Source organism: Fonsecaea pedrosoi (genome assembly GCF_000835455.1).
Source record: "Fonsecaea pedrosoi CBS 271.37 unplaced genomic scaffold supercont1.3, whole genome shotgun sequence".
Lineage (NCBI taxonomy): Eukaryota > Fungi > Ascomycota > Eurotiomycetes > Chaetothyriales > Herpotrichiellaceae > Fonsecaea > Fonsecaea pedrosoi.
The window spans coordinates 1,888,853-1,909,626 of NW_013550613.1; the positions used below are offsets into that span (position 1 = coordinate 1,888,853).

Below are 20,774 nucleotides of genomic sequence, written 5' to 3' on the forward strand. Positions count from 1 at the left end.
ACTTTGGAGACACAATTGTGCAAGCGCCAGTTATTGATGGTGACAATGGTATTCGTTCTCATCCAGCTGTTGGTGGACATGTGCGATTTCCTTTTTGCAATGTGATTCCTCTGCCCGGTCAATTGACCTGGCATTCCGGTCCCTGGTCCATGCAATATCATCAACATCATTTCTCGGCGGACAGCGTCCCATCGATCGAGTCTGCACTGTAGCTCCCGCCTTCGTTCTTGGGGTCCATCCACACTCCTCTCACTGTCCCTCACGTCTAATCGCCACCGGCAGCCGCTCTCGTGTAGATGCTGCCAGTGCTGTGTGCGACAACTTTCCTGATCACGCCCCTCTCCTCGAGATCTGCGAGCGCCTTTCTTGCGAGCGAGCCATTGATCTTCAATCGGTCGACCAGCACGGCGACGGTGATGAGGCGGTACGATTGGACGTCCTTGTTGAGCTTGTCGGAGGTGGCTTTGTCGAGGACAACAGCGTGGTTGGCCTTGTCCTTGACTATACACGGAAAATAGAAGAGTAAACGTCAGCAAGCTTGTTAGGACGACGTGACTACGTGGGATGTTATGATGCCGATGGCTGGAGATTCAGAGAGAATATGGGTGAAAATGTTGATCGAAAACGTACCCTTTCCCTTGGACCACTTCTTCTTCTGCTTCTTGCCGCCGGAGGATGCTGCGGGCGCCTGATCAGGTCAGTAATGCATTCCAAATTGATCAGTCGCGAATTTGGGAGGATGCGCATACCATTTTTGCGGTGTTTGATGGTTTGTTGGACGAAGTGGTTGAGGAGTGCAAGTTCTGGTCTTTGAGTAATGGAGAGACTTATTGCGCCCCGCAGGCTCCCGATGTGGCATCTAGGGCAAAGGTCTTGGCACTGTTGGAGGTCCAAAAATCCTTCATTAGGAGAGCACCGATTTTACGTCGACAACTCTTTGGGATTACGAGGTACAGATTCATGGTTTGAAACGAGTTTAGTTCATTCAGGAGGATAATCCCCTAGATCTAGCTGCAAATAATCTGACTTCTCCGCGAAACCAGGATCTGAAGCTGAACAAGACTTTTCTGGGTATCTCAATTCCCTCGCTCGTGCGTGCCACATGCAGAAACGTTTCAATCCATAGCCATCTAGTAGAAGAAGCCGATGATCTTTCCAGAGACATGCTTCCGTCGGGCCTCTTCGTGGTCCATGATACCCGCGCTGGTAGTGAGAACAATGTAGCCGAACTGACGGGATGGCAGCAGCTTCACAACCCACTTCTCGAGGTCACGGAGTTGGACGTTGTATCGAGGGGAGATGACTCCGGTCTTGTTGAGACGGCCATTGAGTTGGATAACGACTTTGCCGCTGCGGTGGTCGTCGACCTCTTCGAATTCGCCGATGTAGCCTGTCAAGAACATCATGTCGTTAGTCGACGCTTGAGATGTGACTTGTGATGTTGCGACCGAATAAACATTAAACAAACATGGACAAAACGAGCAAGCAAATGTGTAAGACTCAGTCGCAAGAGAAGAGTCAATCTTTCGGGCACTTAAAGGGCAAAGGTCGTGGGGTGCAATAATTTGAAACCGCCGCCTAGTTATCAACCCGACAAAATTTTCAAGAATGTGTGGTATGCCAAAATCCTCCTCTTTTCAACAAAATAGGAAGCGTAGGACGAAGACGTACCGTGCTTCTGCATGACAGACAGGAACTTGATGATGACCTTGGAGCTGGGTCGGATCATGACCTGGCGCTTGCCGGCCTTCTCGGCATTGTTGATGCTCTTAAGAGCGTCATTGAGGACGGATGTCTTGACCATTTTGGCGGTGGTTTGGCACGAGTGAGATTCTCAAGTTCGTTTGGAGTGCGAGGAACTTGAGGTATCTGCAAGTGAGGAAATATGTTAGTCTTCAGAAGCCTTCGAGCCAGAAGAGTGCCCAGTCAAGGGTTCTTCAGCTCGTGTCGCGAAGGATGGAGCGTGTCCAGAACTGCGGTGACTTTGGAAATGCTACAATCCAGGACCTGCAGTCGGATTGCTCATCCTAGGCTAGCTGAAGTAGGGCCACAGCGTTCACATACCTCGTTGTAGATAAGGATGTCGACAATGTGAGGTTTGTCTTTTGTTGGGTGTGCAGACAAATTCTGGCTGTGATGCGGGTGCAGGTTGATTGAATTTCGGTTGTGCACCGTGCCAAGAGTTCCCAAGCGCTAATCCCAGAATGGGGAGTTTGTTCAGACAAGGCTCCATCAGAGCCTTGCCGCATCAAAGCCTTCCCATTTCTCAGAAAAGGGAGTCAACATTCTGTAACCTGCTCTGATAGAATCAGAGATCAGACCAGTGGATTATCGATTGACATATGCCTTCTAGCAATGCCTTACTCAGTTGGCGAAAAGGACCTCGGCAAATGGTGGCATGAGCATAGATGTACTCATGCCGCCACTTTTGGAAGTGTCTCCTAAGCAATGACAGTCTCCGTGTTGCCACACTGGGAGGTATTTCCGCAATTTGTTTCACATGTTGGGGTTGACAATGATGGCCAGGATCAGCAGGCTAAGGAGCAACTGCCGGACGCGTTTAGAGACATGGCCCAAACGCCCTCGAAACAGACGATGGTGAACTTACCAGAGCCACGGCCGGGATGAATACGAGCACCACCAATCCACTCGTGACGATCTGCTTTTTCTGAGCCATGGCATGTTGGCAGGCGAAGAACCTCCATGCCCCTGCCAGGGTTACGGCGATTCCGATGACTAGCGTCACCACTGCGAGTGGGATACCCAGATCGTAGTCGCTCAGCTTGCCTGCGGGGACTGGATCGTGCTTTAATCGGTAAAGCTGGAGAATTGTGATGGCGAAGTTGGCGAGTGCTGAAGACGTTCGGATATATCCAAGGAAAACCCGTTCGTTGGCAAGGTGGTCCCGCGCGGCGCGGAGGGGTACATGATGAAAGGCCCATGAGAACAGATGCCCCCAAGTTCGTGGTTGAGGTTCGTGGGTTTCTCTTGATGCGAGACTGGAAATACCGGCATTGGATAACGGATCAACCCGAGTTGTGTCCCTCTGCAACGTATTCAATTCGTGTTCCTCAGATTGCGCACCACTCCGTCTCGTCGGGCTGGTCAGACTGTTCCTAGCATCAGCCATGGCTTCGACGTGGGTTGGATGAAGTCCATATCGTGATTCAGGATTGAGCCATCACAGAGGATATATGTTCAGCCATCCAGGCTAAAACTATATCAGAACAGGAGGATTCCGTGGTGCTGCTTGATACGGCCCATGCTTCTCCGTAGACAGAATAGAACCATTGCTACGTTGAAGCATTCGATCACCGCGCTAAATTTTCATATATTGCTGAGTATTACCTACGACTATAGTGGTTCTAGTTATGTTTGTGCTGGCGTTTTGACAAGAGTGAGAACACAGAGCACTGGCATACGAATGAGGCAGATTGGCCCGGGCAAGGCTGTGAAAGTCGAGCACGGGCTTCAGGCAGGATGCCACCATGATCATGGAGCTGATGTTGACGGAAACCAATATGGTGGGTAAGCAGAGCCTTCTGGGAGTCACAAGGCATGTGCGTCAGTAGGTGCTCCTATGTATAAGAAAATATATCTGCCCAGGGCATGTACCCCAAGATTCGAGACATCCTTGTGAATTGATATATTCTACAGCAGACACGATGCGCCGCCAACGACGGTGGGACCCGTCCAGCTCGACTGATGGCCGTATGGCCGACTGCGTATATCTTTGTCGACATATTGCTTATCGATGCAGCATCAAATGTGCTCACGTGTCGACGTAGTATCCAAGCAATGAAGGTTGAGCTGGGACACGTCAGGCAAGTTGTCAATTTCAACAGCCGAGATTCTGTCTCATCCAAAGCACGAGATACCAGATTGCGCACCTGGATAGAAGTCAATTCCATGGATGAAGTGTAAACTCCCAAGATGGGTTCGAACAAGGGCTTCTCAACAGGGAAAACGAGTGAAGTGACTTGAATACACCACACCCTGCCGCACCTGGTAGTGAATAAAGAGGACAAACCTGTTCTCGCCGCGCAAACATTCACCCAAACAATCATCTCTCCCTCAAAGCACCATCACTTGTCGGGTCACTACTTCGTCGGAACAATCACCGTGCTTGTCTGAGTTCGGGCAGATAATCCAGTCGCCATGTCCGCGCCTCGCCCGACGTCTGTCCGCATGAGAGAAAAAGATGCCCATTCCGTGTACTTTTGCGAGAATTCGTGCCGCACGAGTTACTCCGGGTGTCTCGATGAGGAATTGTCCATGACCGAGCAGGAAATCTCTGAATTCATCCGATATTCGAACCCAAGCCTCTACGAGAGGTTGAACGGCGTACGGCTCCCGAGCTCGTATGTTGCACCAGAGGACACACCTGGTCATGGGCATTGCCTGATCCCAGAAGCGATTGTCGAGAACGGACCAGCGTCTCTGTTCAGTGAGACAGATACCAATTTCCAACACGAGACTGGTTCAGTCGATGCCGATTGCCCATCAGAGCTCGACCATGTGTGCACTTCCAAGCCAGAGTCGCGTCCCGCAGCAGAGCCTATCGTTCTCGGTACGCATGTCCTCCCTCGGTGGCGTCGGTAAGACTAACATGTCAGTAGCAGATAGATATCACTTTACCTTCTATCAGCACAGTGAGCCCGGGGTCGTGTACTGCTGCTCTTCACCGACCTGTCCGAACCCTCGCAACGTGATCCCACTTGGTAACTACTTCGGCATCATACGCGACGAAGCTGCGACTAAAGGAGACGATCAACCCAAGGGATACAACCGTATCGCATATTATTGTCTCGATTGCCTCGATGAAGTTATGGACCGCGAAGAGCAATTGGAACAGGGGCAGAAGACGGGTGCGCGGCATGTGGACGGCGCTCAACCTGACAAGAATGTGATTCTCCACAAAGCCCTAGGCATTTATCCGGAGTTGGACCAGAAGGAATTCTTTTTCGTGCGCATCCCCTCTGAAGAAGCATCGGAAGTCGAACCAGGCGACGCCTCGAATTCGAAGAAGGTGACTCGTCTGCGTCGGCAGAAGCAACTTGAAATACACCGCATTGCGCAAGACTTGCGACAGCAGCAGCTCATAACGAGGTATCGAATGTACGACAGAAAGAGCATGCCCGATCCATCAGGTCTCAGGATTCTAGGCCCTTTGGAATCGCAGCCATATAGAGATCGATACCGGAAACAGGGACTCGAGTGGCTTCACCGACTTGAAGGTTCTGAAGTCAGAAGAGCCTGGAATGGTGAAGACAGAACAGCCATCACTGACGCATCCGCTCCAGATTTTGAGATGGAGGATACGCCTGTCTGTTACTGCAGAGAGCCAGCTGATGAAGGTCCTATGCTGCGTTGTGGGTCTGCATTATGCATGCTTGGGCCAATTCATTTTCGTTGTTCAGGCCTATCTCAGTTGCCTCTGGAGACAGAGGATTATCGGTGCGGGTACTGCATGAGTGCTACCACAAGAGACAAAGAACAAGGTTGCGAAGGCGGGCAGGTGGAGAATTGTACTCACGAGACCGAGAATGAGTATGATACATCAGGTACGGAGTCTGATAATGAAGTTTCTGGCGGCACAATCCGCGGAGAGGAAGAGTCTGACAACGAAGATGAGGATGGCATTGTTCCCTCTGCACAAGGGTTTATCGCAGTCAATCATGTTTCGTCCCGAGGCAAACTGTTTTGATTAGCACTGTCAAGGACTCCGTTCGAACCAGGGTGGCTTCTATTGTTGGTGGAGAAGATGTGCATTGTTGGACAATGGTGCTGCAACGGTTGACCAAGTTGGACTATGGTGATGGAGAAATGACGACATGAACTTCAGACAACTGGTCTGCAAATGGATGCCCGGAGACAGAGGGCTGAGAGTAATGATTGCTTGTCTGACACAAAAAGGAGATGAGAGGTCGACTTATCATACTGTGTGGTCTTACCGTCGCGGGTGTGGTTCCGGATCTCAACATGTGCAAAATCAGGAAGAGAATATGTGAGAGACAGTTGACAAGAGATACGACCGGGCCAGGAGTCTTCTGGGCATCTCCAACGGTGGCCGAATAGCTGCAAGCTGCTCCTGAACGTTAAGATGTGCTTGTAGTAGATAGTCATCGAAAGGCATCATCGACGAGCCTCTGCTAGAAATTACTAGCGAGTTGCCTGAGGCATAAATTTGTTCCACAGCGACCGAGGTTCTCTGGGTTTCTTTGTGCATATTATGGTATTGACCCATGCCACAGTTGATGGAGCCGACAAGGATATTGTCGACATCACTGGCGATCCGATATCGGTAGCAAGCGAAGTTCTGCCGCTCAATAAGACGCTGGAACAAGGCTATTCATTCATCCTGGGCTAAGCTGGGAACTCTCGTCATACATCGAAATAAACCCTCAAAGGAGAACTAAATCCATTCGAAAAGAAAAGAAATCGCTGCTGTAGTCTGATGTCGATCTGTCTTGACCTCGCGGTCTCGTCCTATGGTCTTTTGAGATTGCATCAAGTCGCGAATCAATCACAAGGCCGACCTACCGAGCAATATTACAAGCCTTTCCCACTCAACTCGAGCCAAGTCCACCCGATTTCCTGCCTTTGAGCCTGGATGCCAGCAATGCAATTGCCCAGATGTTGTAACTAACGAGAAAGTCAATAGAATTTCTGCCCTGACTGCAGGCAGGATTCCGACGCAGTCAAACCTTCCACAGTCCCCAGGATCAATTAGGAGATTGGGCACATTAAACCGAGACTCCGACAATAGGTAGACTGTAGACCCAAACGCGTCGTCTTCAGCGTCCTCCATAGAAGTCAATGTCTATGGTTAGATGCTTTGAGGAAAACCTTCGGTCAGCTGAAGTGTTGCTATATCCATTGCGTGTCTTTGAAGACGTTGTTGTGCTATGCCAGAAGTGGCTTTAGGCTTCTCATGGCCGTGTAGAACGGAACTCAGGATGATGGCGTTGGCTGAAAGCTCTGTCGTCGAGGAGATCACAGCGCTTTCGTCCTAGAGAATAAACTGCTGTACACAGCGTCAACGACGGGCTGTGCGCTGATCTGCCTACCGCCAAAATAACGTCCGTTGAGGCCTTTGATGGCGTTTTCTCCGCCTGAAACGCGCTCGAACTTTAGGTAGATGTCACCTTGGGTGTTGGGGTCAAGGGCGATGTGCACGACGTGGCCGTACTTCTCCTCGCATTCTGCGCGAACGTCATCTTCCAGTTCTTTGATCCAGGAATCACCTTCTTCCCTGTTTGCATCATGTTAGTATCGGAGTATGTGAGCGGGGCCGTTATAAGGGGATCAACTTACTCGGCAGGATCAAACATATTGCGAAGTAGTACACATCTGCTTGCCTGGCTGACGTTGACAGGAAGCGGCTTGCTTTCCTTTTTAGCAGGCACGGTAGCGCGCTTCGTATCGGTCTCTGCAGATGTGTCATCTGTCCTAGCCAGTTTCCGCATCAATGCATCTCGGCTATAGTTGTTGAAATTCACACCAGCGACGTCTGTATCATCCAAAGCACTTGCTCCGCTCGTGCCCTTTTCATTGTCGCGGCCACCTGCACGATCAAACGCGCCTCCTGAGCCTCCGGCGTGAGAACCACGGCCACCGGAGCCTGAAAATGCCGAGCCTTGATAGCCAGGTGGATTTTGGCCTTGAAAGCGTTGGAGGAGGTTGGCAGTCGACTCGGGTGTGAATTTGTCGTTTCCGAGTCCAACTCGGATTGGCCGGCCTGCAAGGTCAAAACCATTCATCTTTTCGAGGGCCTCACGTGCTTGATTTGGATCACGGAATCTAGACAACATTAGCATATACCTGTGTGAGCCCTGGGACGAGACTCACTGTACAAAACCATAACCACGGCTTCGCCCGCCCTCATCTTTCTGTAGCTGTACAAACTCAAGCTCACCAAATGGCTCAAATACGTTCTGTAGGTCTTGTTCAGTAATACTGAAGTGGATGTTTCCCACGTAGAGACGATGGAAGGGGATGGTGTTGTGATTGCTCGTTGTAGCCTCTGGATTGCGGGCCTGGCGATTCTTTTCTGCTTCAGTGAGTTGTGCAATTATGGGAATGCCGAGGAGTTTCTGTCCGGTCATTTGTATGGCTAGAGGGACGGACTCTTCGTTCTTGAACTCGACGTAACCGACCCTGTATACGAGTTAGCAGGAGATTGCGCCAGGTAAAGGAGTCTTGGCTTACCCTTTAGAACGACCACTGACTCGATCCTTGACAATCTGAGCTTCTGTAACAGGGCCGACTTTCTCAAAGAACTGGATCAGCTCCTTGGTGCGCAGGCGTGCGGCAAGCTGCTGAACAAATACGGTTCTCCTGTCACGTTCATCCTCAGTAAGTTGTGGCTCAGGAGTCTTGCTCTTGACACGCTTTCTGGGACTTCCCGAGCGACGTCGGTCTCGATCGCGATCGCGTCGATAGTCATCATCTTCACGCCTAGATCGTCCAACCGGTCGGTAATAGCGATCGTACTCTGGAGATCGAGAACGTCTACGATGATGGTCATCGTCACGTTTGGAGCGTCTTCTATCATCATCCCGGTCACGGCTGCGGCTTCTCCTCCTGCTGCTTCTGTGACTGCCGTTAGCACTGCCATGCTCGCTCCTAGGACTCTTCATCTCATCATCACGATCTCGACGGTGGTCTCGGTCTCGGCTTCGATCTCGTCTCTTGCGGTCCTTGTCGCGATCACGGGAGCCATCACGGTGCTTGTCTCTGTCACGGCGATCGGAGCGGTCGCTACGATGACGGTCATCACTATCGCGGGGAGAGTCTTTGCTCTTGACATCGTTGGTGGCGGTCGAATCGAGCAACGCCTCGACATCAAGCCCTGACATATTGAGGAGTAGTTGGTGGGATGCTTGACGAATAGATCTGATTGATGCGGAATGGAGTAGTTCACTTGGATGTGGTCAGAGCCGGAATCGGAACCAGGGCGTGCGCAGGCAAACCCTTGCAATGAGCAGTGTCCTGAAGCGCTCTACTGGGTCGGCGAGAGTTCAGGAACAGTCTATTTTGTACGTGAGGAGTGAGTGTCACAGTCCTCACAAGTGGAAAATTAGAATGAACGAGAAAAGCTGCGGGAAATGTGGTTTGCTTGACGCTGCGTGAAATACAAGGCAAAGGCAAGAAAGTTTCTCGAGTTCGCAAAAACCACAGGGCAGCTTGGCGAACAATGGACAATAGCCACGTGCGAGGCACTGGCAGACGGTCATGTGTAGCACCTTCTCCGATGATTGGTCACGTGAGAGTCTAACACGCTGACACGGTCATCATCGCTAGACCTTCCCAGATAGCACAGCCCCCGCTTTACCACGGAATTGACGACAGCCTCACAGTCGGCGCTTGTTGTCCTGCAAGACATTTCCAGGGTCTCGGAGATTGTTACCATGGGGTCTGGGTGGGCTCTACCTGCACAGCACACACGTCTGACACCTCTATTGGGTAACACACCTTGTATAATGCTTACAGATCGAGTAAGAACTTATGTCCTCGGCACACTTCCTGTTTCTGAGGTTCCTCCTACATAACGGCGACCTTCGTTCTGGAGAGTCCGCAATGACTACCGGCATCAACAGTCATCCACAAGAATGCCCGTTTCCGTGAAGTTCTGCGTTTCTGGACGAATGGAACAGGCGACTTAGTTCTTCGCGGACTTGAAATCGGAAAAGACGGGGTTCCTGGTGAACCTCGGGAAAACAGTTTCCATCTCCACCTTTCCAAGTCCTTGGCCTTTGTGTTTCCCCAGGATATAAAATGGCCAACGCAAGTTGTGTACAAAAGGTCGGAAAACTAGATTTGACGTGATTCAAATCCTCTAGACTCACTAGAAACAAGCCTCTTTGGTCCTTTAAAAGCAACAAGATCTGATAGATCCAGCCCAGTTCATTCACCATGGCTCGATCCCAGGCCCATGCGGAGCGTAACGATGTCATCCGTGCTGGGATGACTTCTCTGGAAACTGCCCTGAGCGCCACAGTGCCTACCAAAGACACCGTTGCGTCCGAAACTGCGCGGCTAGGTTCGCCAGTCAAAACTGAAGAGATCCCAGACAGTGAGGGAGCAAAGATCCACTGGATAGGCGACAGTTCCGCTCCGAGTGTGATTCTCTATTTTCACGGTACATGAAGATCCCCAGTGCGGTCGACAACCTATATTTTCTCTCTCTCTCTCTCCTTTATTACTTCGCGAGCGTAGCTGATGGCCAAAATCGTTAATAGGCGGAGGACTCGGCATTCCAGCCATGCCAGGACATGTTTCTTTCCTCGTGGACACACAGCAACGACTAGCGAAGGAGGGCAAAAAGCTATCCATTGCTTTCGTTGAGTATGGTGAGACTGAGACTATCAATGCTGTAAGAAAATCGAAGTGACAACTAAAACTTCTGCCCCGTTAGGTTTGTCGCCTCAACATCGGTTTCCGACGCAGTATCGCCAGGCTGTCCTGGCTCTTAAAACCGTTCTTCAATCCGGGCGGAAGCCATCAGATGTGAGCGAACATATTCTCTTACTTTCCAGGGGATGTCGGGGACAGACGTACTAACAAGGTCGACAGGTCATTGTCGGTGGCGACTCTGCCGGTGGTAACCTGGCCGTGGCCATCCTCTCCGCGACAGCGCACTCTCATCCCGGAATCCCATCCCTAAAACTTGACGCTCCCTTGAAAGGGGCCCTCCTAGTATCGCCTTGGATCGACCTCTCCGTCGGTACCAGCAAATCCTGGGTCGAGAACAAGGACAAGGACATCGTCTCGGCGAACATTGTCGATCCTCTGGTCAATAATCTTGTTTCCAAGGATGAACGTAACGAGTTCACAGATCCTGCCCGTGCCGACTCCAAGTGGTGGTCGGGAGTACAGGTCAGCTCTATCCTGACATTGGCCGGGACGCACGAGCTGTTTTTCGACGACATTGTAAAATTCAGCCAGAAGCTGAAGGCGGGTGGGCTGAATGAGGAGTTGGTCGAGTGCCCACAGCAGGTGCATATTGATTGTTTCCTTGATGCCCAATCAGGGCTGGAGCATGGAACCATGTCCCACGCAATCTGGGACTGGCTGAAGAAGTTGCTGTGAAGTAAAATTTTCCCAAGATTCGGACAAGCCCAGGTTGAAAGATCACCCCTGGTATAGTAGTGAATGAGGCCAGCTTCCTCTTTCGGTAGTTACCGCATCCAGCACCGCAACTGTGGAGCATCATCATTTCAACCATTATTCCAATGAAAAAGAATTGAATTCACCACAGATCACTTTCTGTTTATCAGTTCAAGAATCTAAGGATAGTATAAAGGACTCCCAACACGCACTCATTAGATACATCACAGCGAGCCCTCAGAGAACCGCCCGTCAACATGGCCAGCATGGACGCCGTCTTCGCGGCATACGAGAAGCGACAAGCCGTCCTCGAGAAAAGCGACAGTCCCTTCGCCAAAGGAATCGCTTGGGTCGAGGGAGAGCTTGTCCCGCTCAGCGAAGCTCGCATTCCCCTGTTAGACCAAGGATTCATGCACAGCGACCTCACCTACGACGTCCCGTCCGTGTGGGACGGGCGGTTCTTCCGGCTCGAGGACCATATATCTCGGTTAGAGGCGAGCTGTGAAAAGATGCGATTGAGACTCCCCCTGCCCCGGGACCGAGTGAAAGAAATCCTGGTGGACATGGTGGCGAAATCCGGGATCAGAGATGCCTTTGTCGAACTCATCGTCACGCGCGGCCTCAAGGGCGTCCGCGGCCATACTCCAGGGGAAACCTTCAAGAATCACCTGTACATGTTTGTGCAGCCCTACGTCTGGGTCATGGATCCCGAGGTGCAGCGCACGGGGGGCTGCGCTATCGTCGCTCGAACTGTTCGGCGGATCCCACCGGGGGCGATCGATCCTACCGTCAAAAACTTGCAATGGGGGGATCTCACTAGAGGTCTATTTGAGGCAGCCGATCGTGGCGCTACCTATCCGTTCCTTACGGATGGAGATGCCAATCTGACAGAGGGCTCCGGGTTTAACGTCCTCCTAGTGAAGGACGGCGTGATCTATACACCAGATCGAGGCGTCCTCCACGGGGTGACGCGGAGGAGTGTGATTGATGTGGCAAGAGCTTTAGGAATCGAAGTCCGCATCGAGTCAGTGCCTGTGGAGATGGCGTATCACTGTGACGAGATCTTTATGGCAACGACCGCTGGAGGTATCATGCCCATCACGGTGCTCGACGGACAACCGGTGCAACAAGGCCACGTTGGACCCGTCACCAAGAAGATCTGGGATGGATATTGGGCGTTGCATTACGATTCGGCATACAGCTTTGAGATTTCCTATGATTCGTCGAATCGGAATCCTCTCAAGGAAGTCAATCATGGGCAGGTGAACGGCTTGAATGGACTCCATTGATATGAGTCTGACCAGATCACGCCAGCTTTGGATTTGAGCAAGATGATGGTACGAGAGTCTGGCTACATAGAGATTCGGAGCAACATCTAACAGTAGATTATATTCAACACAGGCCATAATTTGACAGAACCGTATCTGGACAGGTCTGGGCCGCTGACCGGCATTTCGAATATCATCGAGAGACAGCCCGTGTCAAGCTGAAAAGTGTCAGGGTAACTTGCATTAACCAAAGAGGTATTGCATCGCTCCGTCTCTACCAGAATGAGACTTCATATCAAGAAAAGATCCCCACCAGAGCGGACTCGTATACTCAGACTGGTTTTGTTCCCAGTACTCCTCCAGCACACTGGAAACGCTGCAAAACATGCCGTAACGGCTCCTGGCCGCCCACCAGAGGCAATAAGAGCGGACAGTATCCCGCATCGCCTCATTGCGAGCTTCTGCACCAGCAAGGAACATGGGGATTAGGAGCTGCTTTTGTGCCTGGGATGTCTCGTGGCAGCTCCGCGAATGCTCAAGGACCTTCCAGATGAGTGGGAGAATCGCTGCCGGCCGTCGATGTGATTGACGATCCCACTTGAAGACCCGCTGGACGTAGAGAAGTAGTGCATACCTCCAGGCTTCCATGCAATGGTAGTTATTCCTCTGGCCAAAGTATGCTTGGTCATCCTCACTCTCGGAATCACATGGGCTTTCCCCGTTTGCACCCTCATCCCCATCCTCCAGATGAGGAAGACCACCATGATGATGTCTAGGCTCAGTCTCTACTTCAAGAGCGTTCTTCCATTCTAGTAGTTGCCGTTCAATATTCAGCACTGCAGCCATATCAAAGTTCAAAAACTCCATAGAAGCTGCGATTTCTTTTTCTCGAGCCATTCTTGTAAGCTGGACGAGGAGCTTCATGAGCTCCGTAGGACAACCGGTCAATTCGTAGAATGACCAGCCATCATTGCCTTCATTTTCGAAGAGATGCTCAAGATAGGAGGAGTTGAATCTTGTGCCTTGTCGGGATATCATGGCCAGGGTTGCATCCCACCTAATTGATCAACGATGGGCGAAGAGAGAATTCGATAGAGAAAACTTACCAGACAAGCATGCTGGCTTGCGCGCGAAGGCGAGGAGTGTTGAGTGCAGATGCTCCGCCCCAAGCCTCGAACACTGTTTCTGCTTTATGAATATGCTCTGACCAGTTGCCCAGCGCCGATATCGCACACTACCAGGATCTATGTTAGGGGAGATATATTTGAGAAGAATTGCAGACTTACATCCAGAGTGATCAGGATCAGTATAGCCTCTAGCAAGCAGCTGCTTTTATTGCTCGACTCGCCATTCTGTAGTGCCAGGCTGAGCATGTCGGATACTCGCGAGCGCTTTTCTAGTGCTTCTGCTGGCACAGAAGTGCCAGTGTTGACCTGATGTTGAGTGCAGAGTGCCAGGACGGACTGGAGCAGGAGCTGGGAGCCTTCAGGTGCAAACCCTTTAATGCGAAACGGGTTTACAGCCATATCTGAAGTCAAAGGAAGGATGCATAGGTCTGTGTCATCTATATTCATATCTCAGTGACTGTGGTGATAAAAAAAAAACCGCGCGATTACAGAGGAACAGTAACTTACAGTATTTTAAGGCCATCTCGTGCTGATGGCTCCAGCCAAGGGAGATGCCAAAGGGGGATATGCAGAACACATTGTCCAGTATCGAGTGAGTATCTTCCAATTGCGCGTCTGACCACTCGAAGGAGATAGGGATGTCAGCGTCCAGCATAGAGTTGCTAGGGTCTAACGGGGATTTGGGATCAGTGGTCGCCGCTGTCTCGGAACCTATCGCCGCGGGAAGAGTTCCCTCATGACCCTTCGCTCCATCGTGCTCGGCTTCAGGACCTGACAACGAAGCCGGGGAATTGCCACTGGGGACTGTTACCACGAGGCGTGTTGCTGAATCTTGACCTAGGTCGGTCGCACCAGACACCTCAGGTGTCGAGGTATCTAACAAAGCATAGATATCCGTTGTGTCTGTCGACTTTGGTTCGCTTTCGCAGATAGCCTTTGTCACTTCTGAGGGCATCAGGTACTCTCTCTGGGGGCAGACAGACAGAGACGAGCTGTAAGGTTTTCGAAAGCCCGGTTCAATCAGAGCTAGAGGTCCGGTAGTTCTGGTGATCAAGTCGGGCAAACTCACATCGTTGCGATATTGTTGACTATGCAAAGGTGACCTTCGATTATGTCTTTGCTGTTGGCGCCTCGATGATGCTTTACCCGAGTATGCTCTGCTTTCATGCCACGAAAGAGGTGTGGCATAACCACCACACTTCACACCTTTTTCCAGACATGTTGAGCAGTACGGCCTCTGTCGCTGACACTTGCGGTTCCAGGATAGGCAGGTATGACAATCTGTCGCTGCTGATGCTGTGAAACGTGGTCGTGTTGTGCCTGCCTTTTTCATCCTGAAAGATGTCGAGACAGACACACAAATGCAGTAACAAACTGATCTGTTCTAGTTACATGAGAAGCGGTAAAGGCATCACCAAGGCTTATCCACATTATTTATTGGCCAAGAAAATCCTCTGCGGAGTAATACCAGGAAATAGCCGACGAGTAAATCTCAAACATTCCGGCGAACACCGCCCTTGAGGCTCACCAGGAGCCATACGATAACAATGACAAACTCTGTTCCTCAGTGATATCAATCACTCGCCTACGCTAACAGCTCTGTCCACGGGGTATCCTGCGCATCTATACTATCTGTGGATCCACCACCCCTTCCACTATTGGTAGTTACCTATTCTAGCAAGGGTCGGCATTGGTTATCTTTTGTTGCTTCCTAGGACTTCAAGTCTGATAACAAAAGATCAGTCGAGTGGAGGTATCGCCGTGTATATATGTGGTGCCTAGATGGAGCAGAGAATGGCCCTTTCTCCACAAGGCATCTGAAATCTCAACCACCATGGGCAACGAGAACAGGAGAACATCGCTCGAGGCAGTGACGCAAGGAGTGTCACTGACGGCAAAAGCTGACCATGCTGCTGAGAAGCTGAACATGGAGGAAGCTGAGGTCAGTCAATATGTTGTTGGAACCGTCGAGGTATGTGATCATCTTCAGGTCTCCGAAAGACATCTGGGTGTCTAATTCAACGCTCCAGACCCCGCCGCGATTTAAAGTCCTCGGTCTCAGCCTCTTCCCCTATAGTCATCCCAGAGTCCAAGCATGCCTTCTGGGTCTTGTACTCTTCATGACTGTGGGAATGTACAATGTCTTGACATTTCTGGGCGGCGCAGGACAGCAGACGGCCTACCTGTCCGACATCTCAAACATCGCCCTGTACACAGTGTTCAGTGTTCTTTGCCTGATCGCACCAGCCTGTCTCAACTACTTCGGGTTACGCCCAACCCTCTGCTTCGGCGGCCTTGGCTATGCTGCTTATGCCGCCAGTCTGTGGTGCTACAACTACACAGGAAATGTGCCCTTCGTTGTCTTTGGTGGTTGCTGGTGTGGGCTCTCTGCAGCTTTCCTCTGGACTGCCGAAGGTGCGGCTCTCACCTCGTTTGCCTCGGAAGATAAAAAGGGACTGTACGTTTCGATCGTCTGGTCAATTTATCAATTTGGTCTCGTCATAGGTGCTGCGATACCTGTTGCTCAGAATTGGGACGCGGGAGACGCTAATGGTAGCCGAGTCAATAACGGCACTTATATTGGTCTCATGATTCTGATGCTTGCTGGTGCGTGCCTCGGAGCAGCATTATATCCCTGGCACAAAATTATCCGCGAGGACGGGACCCGAGTCACACTGGAGCGCCAGAAAACGTTTCTGGAAGAGGTGCATGCTTCTGCCCAGGTCATATCTCGAAACCGGTGGATCGTCTTCTTCTTTCCAATGTGCTGGGCCGTCAATTTCTTCGGCGTCTATCAAAACAACGACTTCAACGGAGTGGTTTTCACTGTCCGTGGTCGCGCTCTCAACACTTTCTTGTCTGGCGTTGCTCAGGTCTTCGCACCTTGGATCACCTACCTGTTTACAGATAGGTTACCCATGGCCCGACGCAAGCGAGCTTTTTGGTCCCTTGTCTATGTTTTTGTAATCATCAATGCTATCTGGATTGGTGGTTATTTTGGCATGAAGGAGACAAGACTAGGTCTTGACGAGGCGCAGCGACTGGATGTTTTTGACCACAATTACGGATGGTGGTGCCTTTTGTTCGTCATGTATGGGTTTACTGATGCGACCTACAACTGTTACGCTTACTGGTTTATCGGAGCACTTAGTAACGATCCTGCTGAGGTAAGAAACGAGTATCTGTGCCTGTCGAAGCGAGCTGACGTTGTGGCAAAGCTTTCCGTGTATGCTGCGCTGTACCGCCTCCTCAATGCACTTTGCATGGTTGTCGGGTACTCTCTGGACTACACTGGATATTCTAAAGAGTTCATGTTTGGCTGCTCATGGGCGGTAAGTTCCGATTCTATATTCAACAGCCTCATTCAGGAGCTCAGACTGGCCATACGCTGAGCGTAAACTTGCTAATGAAATACAGTTCCTTGCTTTTGGCATGCTGAGTGTCCTTCCAATCATCAGGTACTGGTTGAAAGACACGAACATGATCGATATTCCGACCGATAGCTCCGCCACCGAGGTGTACAGTGACGTTAAGGTCTAAACTGCACAGCAACTCTGAAGGGCTACGCGCTCAGCTCCGAAGGATTGGAAGTGCACCGCGCACAGTATGAAGAGTAGAAGGGAATATAATGGCAGTTTTACCTCCAGCTCAGTTCAGGAAGAGAGGATCTAAACGCTTGTGGCTCGGAAGCTCTGGAATATAGCCAATATATCATTGTAATACATGGCTGCCGAGAGCCTACCCTCCTTCGCACCAGCCCATGATAATCCACAGTTTGATGAGTCTATTCTGCCGCTGTGTCTACTATGGCAGCTTCTTCCTTTCAGATTTTGATGTGTACGAGCCTGTCAGTCAAAATAGGAGCCTGGTATTGTAAGCGGCTTGAAAGGGTCATGGTAAATATACAGCAATGGAACCCATAATCTGCTCCTTGGGAACCAGAACGGTGGTTTTGTCCAACATCCCTTACCAATCTCTACATTGATCATGCATCACAGAGACATTTTCTAACAGTGTCTCTCCACCAACTTCGTCTCTGAGATATTGGAGACTCGGCCTTCCCCACCCAGACCAAGCCAACCAATTCCCAAATAGGCACCTGCTTATCATGGTTTAGTGCCTTACTAGCCCAATTAGGATTTCCCAGGTCATCCAGTTCTCCGCTCATTTGGACTACATTACTACCTACATACTGTCAAGTGTCGAGGCAGTGAGGTCTGAATGTATTGTGAACCCCCCTCCCTGAAACGCCAATGTGCAGATGCCGGTCCCGGCTGTTGGAACGGAAGGCTACCCGCCTGAGATTATCGGCTATGCGGAGCCGTGGATAGTATCTCCAGGCGAGTCGGTTGCGATCAAGGTATGCAACTGTGGCAATGAATGCTCTTGTGCAGAACAGATTATCAGTAAAAGCTCAAAATGCGAAGTGGAAAATTCAACACAACTGCGTTTCTAGCAATTTCGATATCTTTCAAGAGGGTAGAACAACCAGCTGACGTATCACTAGGTATCTTGTACGGAACCTGAATATGCGTATCGGCTAGTCCGGTTGATCCAGGGCGTCGACATCGAGCACGCGCCGGAAAGACGCGAGGAAGAAGTGTCGCAGGTCCCCCGAGGTCGACGGAATGGACGGATCCAGATCGCTCACCCAGGCTCGTACGGATATGTCAGTAACTGGAAGACCCCTTCCCCAGCAGAAGGGCTAGAGGTCTCGCTCTACATGCAGCCGTGGCTGGTGGATTGCTCTCATCCCCAGACTCTAGTCTCTTCTCTGGACTTGGTGGAGAAGACTGGATTCTCCATCGTGCTGAACAGCCACGGTTCAATCGAAGTGCGAATAGCAATCGATAACAACATCGAAGTTATCACGACAGGACTGAGACCTCGACAGAAAACCTGGGCACAACTGGTTGTTGAGATTCATGGTCGATCACTCCGGGCGTCCTTGACTCCCAAGTCATTCAGAGTGGAACCGGTGCCTGTCGCAGCCACATATGAGACACAATTGCTGGATGAACCACGGACTTGCGGGTCCGGTCCACTTTTCATTGCAGCAGGCCCAAATAACGAGGACATCAATCCTCAGAGTGGTCCCAAACGGCGTGCGATTGATTTTTTCAACGGCCGTATCGCTGACCTGACGCTGAAAACAGGCAGCGACAATCCCTCCGTTCTCGCCAGCTATGACTTCGCACTTCAAACACCAAGCGACATTATTGTCGATGTCTCGGGCCACAGTCTCGATGGAGTGCTAGTCAACGCGCCTACACGGGCTGTTCGAAGCCACGACTGGGACGGTTCCGAGTGTGACTGGACCAAAGCGAAATGTGGCTACGGAGCCATCCATTTCCATGATGACGATCTCGATGACGCGGGATGGGACACGGATTTCAGTATCAAAATCCCCTCTGACGCCCGATCTGGCGCTTATGCCGTCGAGGTGGAAGCCACTAATGGGCGAGACAGAGACTCGATCGTCTTCTTCGTGCGACCGACCTCGTGGACGTCAGACATCTCCCAGAAAGTCTGCCTCGTCTTCTCTACATTCACCTATCTGGCCTACGCCAACGAACGCATGTACGACACTTCGCGTCAAAACACGGCCGACCTCGGACCAGGCTTCAACATTGACGAGACTCGGAAAAGCGGTGAGTTCTACAAGATGCAACGCCGGTCCGACCTGGGTCTGTCCACCTATGACCGCCACAGCGATGGCTCCGGGCTCGTTTTCTCGTCGTCAAAGCGGCCGATTCTTAACGTCCGCCCGGGCTATGTCATGTGGGCATTTTCTCGCCCGCGCGAATTCTCCGCTGACCTCATGATGGTCGGGTACCTTGAACGCGAAGGGATCTCCTATGAGGTCCTGACCGACCATGACCTGCACGTACGAGGCGGTAGCGCGATCCGGGGGTTTAATACTGTCATTACAGGCTCTCATCCCGAATACCCTAGTCCACAGTCATTTGCCGCATATGCTAGCTTTGCCAAAGGAGGCGGCAATCTCATGTATCTCGGCGGTAATGGCTTCTACTGGGTCACTGCTCTCGACCCTGATCGTCCCCACCGTTTGGAGATCCGTCGAGGAGACGTGGGAGTACGGCCTTACACGCTTCCAGGCGGTGAGCACGTCAACAGTCTTGACCGACAACAGAGCGGTCTCTGGCGCTCGCGGGGCATGAGCTGCAATACCCTATTTGGCGTGGGATTCTGCGCACAGGGTACTGGGCCGGGCGTTCCGTACAAACGGACCGAGGCGTCTCGGAACACGCAGCTATCATGGATGTTTGCAGGTGTCGACGGTGACATTATCGGAGAACACGGCTTCGGCGGCGGCGCCTCGGGTGACGAGATCGATCGCTACGACGTGGAGAATGGTAGTCCCGAGGACGCCATAGTCCTGGCCACCAGCACCGGCCACAATGACGACTTTGGCATTGCCACCGAAGACCTGAATTATCCCGCACTGGATACCCTCGGGACGCAGACGAGCTTGATTCGCAGCGACATCGTTTACTATGTCGGCGCGGGAGGTGGCGGCGTGTTCAGCGTCGGAAGTATCAATTGGTACTGCTCGCTGGGGTGGGATGACTACGACAACAACGTCGCCAAACTGACGGGCAATGTCATCAGAGGGTTTCTGGCTGGAAAACGCTGATGTGGCGAGATAGACTTGTAGAGGCATACATGTTATTGAATGATCCGTCAGACACCAGCTATGGCGGAATAGCCTTTTCCGTGCTGTGACCTGTTCGAAGCAAGTATTCCTGCCGCATTCGTGCAAGTGACTGACAATGTTCGGGTGATCAACACTCCTGTGAGCGTGCACAGACAGTAAGAAAGCTCGTCGACGAGGTCCTGGACAAAACCTCTGGCGTTAGACTTGTAAACGCAGATGAGAGGCACTTTTCAGGAGCTCGTTGAGAATCAGGGGCTCGAACTGAGTGCCTAACAAGCGATATCCATGTAGAGTGGCCGGCTTCGACTTGCTGAGTGTATATTGTACAGTCCAGCCTGTTCTCTCTTTCGAGGATTTCTCCTGACTCCTTTCTCATGCAAAATATGAACCCATGCCCCCCAACAATGTTCGACCGTAGTCTTGCGCTCTAGTACGATCGTGGAGGTTTTGTGCTCGAAGGTGGCTTTTCTGAAGAGAAACCAGTGTCTTGTTGCATTGGATACCCCTGAATCTATTGCCCTCGTAGGTATTGGCCTTCATAACTCGAAAAACTTGCTGCCGTTCAGGTCTGTGTTCTGGAGGGTCGGC

General features: G+C 51.4%; 10 protein-coding genes across 10 annotated transcripts; 5 read left to right on the forward strand and 5 right to left on the reverse strand.

The window, feature by feature from the left end:
- Window positions 1-265: 265 nt before the first annotated feature.
- Window positions 266-752, reverse strand: Z517_04578 (40S ribosomal protein S25; the record flags this gene model as incomplete). The annotated part of the gene is made up of 3 exons (XM_013429906.1): window positions 266-501; window positions 631-688; window positions 750-752. 3 exons carry the CDS (start codon window positions 750-752, stop codon window positions 266-268), a joined length of 297 nt encoding a protein of 98 aa, XP_013285360.1.
- A 378-nt stretch (window positions 753-1,130) lies between these two features.
- Z517_04579 (40S ribosomal protein S22) lies at window positions 1,131-1,804 on the reverse strand (the record flags this gene model as incomplete). The annotated part of the gene is made up of 2 exons (XM_013429907.1): window positions 1,131-1,390; window positions 1,672-1,804. 2 exons carry the CDS (start codon window positions 1,802-1,804, stop codon window positions 1,131-1,133), a joined length of 393 nt encoding a protein of 130 aa, XP_013285361.1.
- A 692-nt stretch (window positions 1,805-2,496) lies between these two features.
- Z517_04580 (uncharacterized protein) lies at window positions 2,497-3,130 on the reverse strand (the record flags this gene model as incomplete). The annotated part of the gene is made up of 2 exons (XM_013429908.1): window positions 2,497-2,547; window positions 2,609-3,130. 2 exons carry the CDS (start codon window positions 3,128-3,130, stop codon window positions 2,497-2,499), a joined length of 573 nt encoding a protein of 190 aa, XP_013285362.1.
- A 1,028-nt stretch (window positions 3,131-4,158) lies between these two features.
- Z517_04581 (uncharacterized protein) lies at window positions 4,159-5,707 on the forward strand (the record flags this gene model as incomplete). Its single annotated transcript, XM_013429909.1, has 2 exons — window positions 4,159-4,570; window positions 4,620-5,707. The coding sequence occupies 2 exons, from the start codon at window positions 4,159-4,161 to the stop codon at window positions 5,705-5,707; spliced, it is 1,500 nt and encodes a 499-aa protein (XP_013285363.1).
- Window positions 5,708-6,996: 1,289 nt separating this feature from the next.
- Window positions 6,997-8,861, reverse strand: Z517_04582 (uncharacterized protein; the record flags this gene model as incomplete). Its single annotated transcript, XM_013429910.1, has 4 exons — window positions 6,997-7,255; window positions 7,318-7,803; window positions 7,852-8,160; window positions 8,212-8,861. The coding sequence occupies 4 exons, from the start codon at window positions 8,859-8,861 to the stop codon at window positions 6,997-6,999; spliced, it is 1,704 nt and encodes a 567-aa protein (XP_013285364.1).
- A 1,057-nt stretch (window positions 8,862-9,918) lies between these two features.
- Window positions 9,919-11,094, forward strand: Z517_04583 (uncharacterized protein; the record flags this gene model as incomplete). Its single annotated transcript, XM_013429911.1, has 4 exons — window positions 9,919-10,144; window positions 10,245-10,355; window positions 10,421-10,512; window positions 10,579-11,094. 4 exons carry the CDS (start codon window positions 9,919-9,921, stop codon window positions 11,092-11,094), a joined length of 945 nt encoding a protein of 314 aa, XP_013285365.1.
- Window positions 11,095-11,369: 275 nt separating this feature from the next.
- Window positions 11,370-12,401, forward strand: Z517_04584 (uncharacterized protein; the record flags this gene model as incomplete). Its single annotated transcript, XM_013429912.1, has 1 exon — window positions 11,370-12,401. One exon carries the CDS (start codon window positions 11,370-11,372, stop codon window positions 12,399-12,401), a length of 1,032 nt encoding a protein of 343 aa, XP_013285366.1.
- Window positions 12,402-12,623: 222 nt separating this feature from the next.
- On the reverse strand, window positions 12,624-14,462 carry Z517_04585 (uncharacterized protein; the record flags this gene model as incomplete). Its single annotated transcript, XM_013429913.1, has 4 exons — window positions 12,624-13,437; window positions 13,487-13,614; window positions 13,667-13,944; window positions 14,015-14,462. The coding sequence occupies 4 exons, from the start codon at window positions 14,460-14,462 to the stop codon at window positions 12,624-12,626; spliced, it is 1,668 nt and encodes a 555-aa protein (XP_013285367.1).
- An 879-nt stretch (window positions 14,463-15,341) lies between these two features.
- Z517_04586 (uncharacterized protein) lies at window positions 15,342-17,047 on the forward strand (the record flags this gene model as incomplete). The annotated part of the gene is made up of 4 exons (XM_013429914.1): window positions 15,342-15,479; window positions 15,538-16,674; window positions 16,726-16,839; window positions 16,925-17,047. 4 exons carry the CDS (start codon window positions 15,342-15,344, stop codon window positions 17,045-17,047), a joined length of 1,512 nt encoding a protein of 503 aa, XP_013285368.1.
- Window positions 17,048-17,768: 721 nt separating this feature from the next.
- Window positions 17,769-20,165, forward strand: Z517_04587 (uncharacterized protein; the record flags this gene model as incomplete). Its single annotated transcript, XM_013429915.1, has 2 exons — window positions 17,769-17,867; window positions 18,015-20,165. 2 exons carry the CDS (start codon window positions 17,769-17,771, stop codon window positions 20,163-20,165), a joined length of 2,250 nt encoding a protein of 749 aa, XP_013285369.1.
- Between the last annotated feature and the right edge of the window lie 609 nt (window positions 20,166-20,774).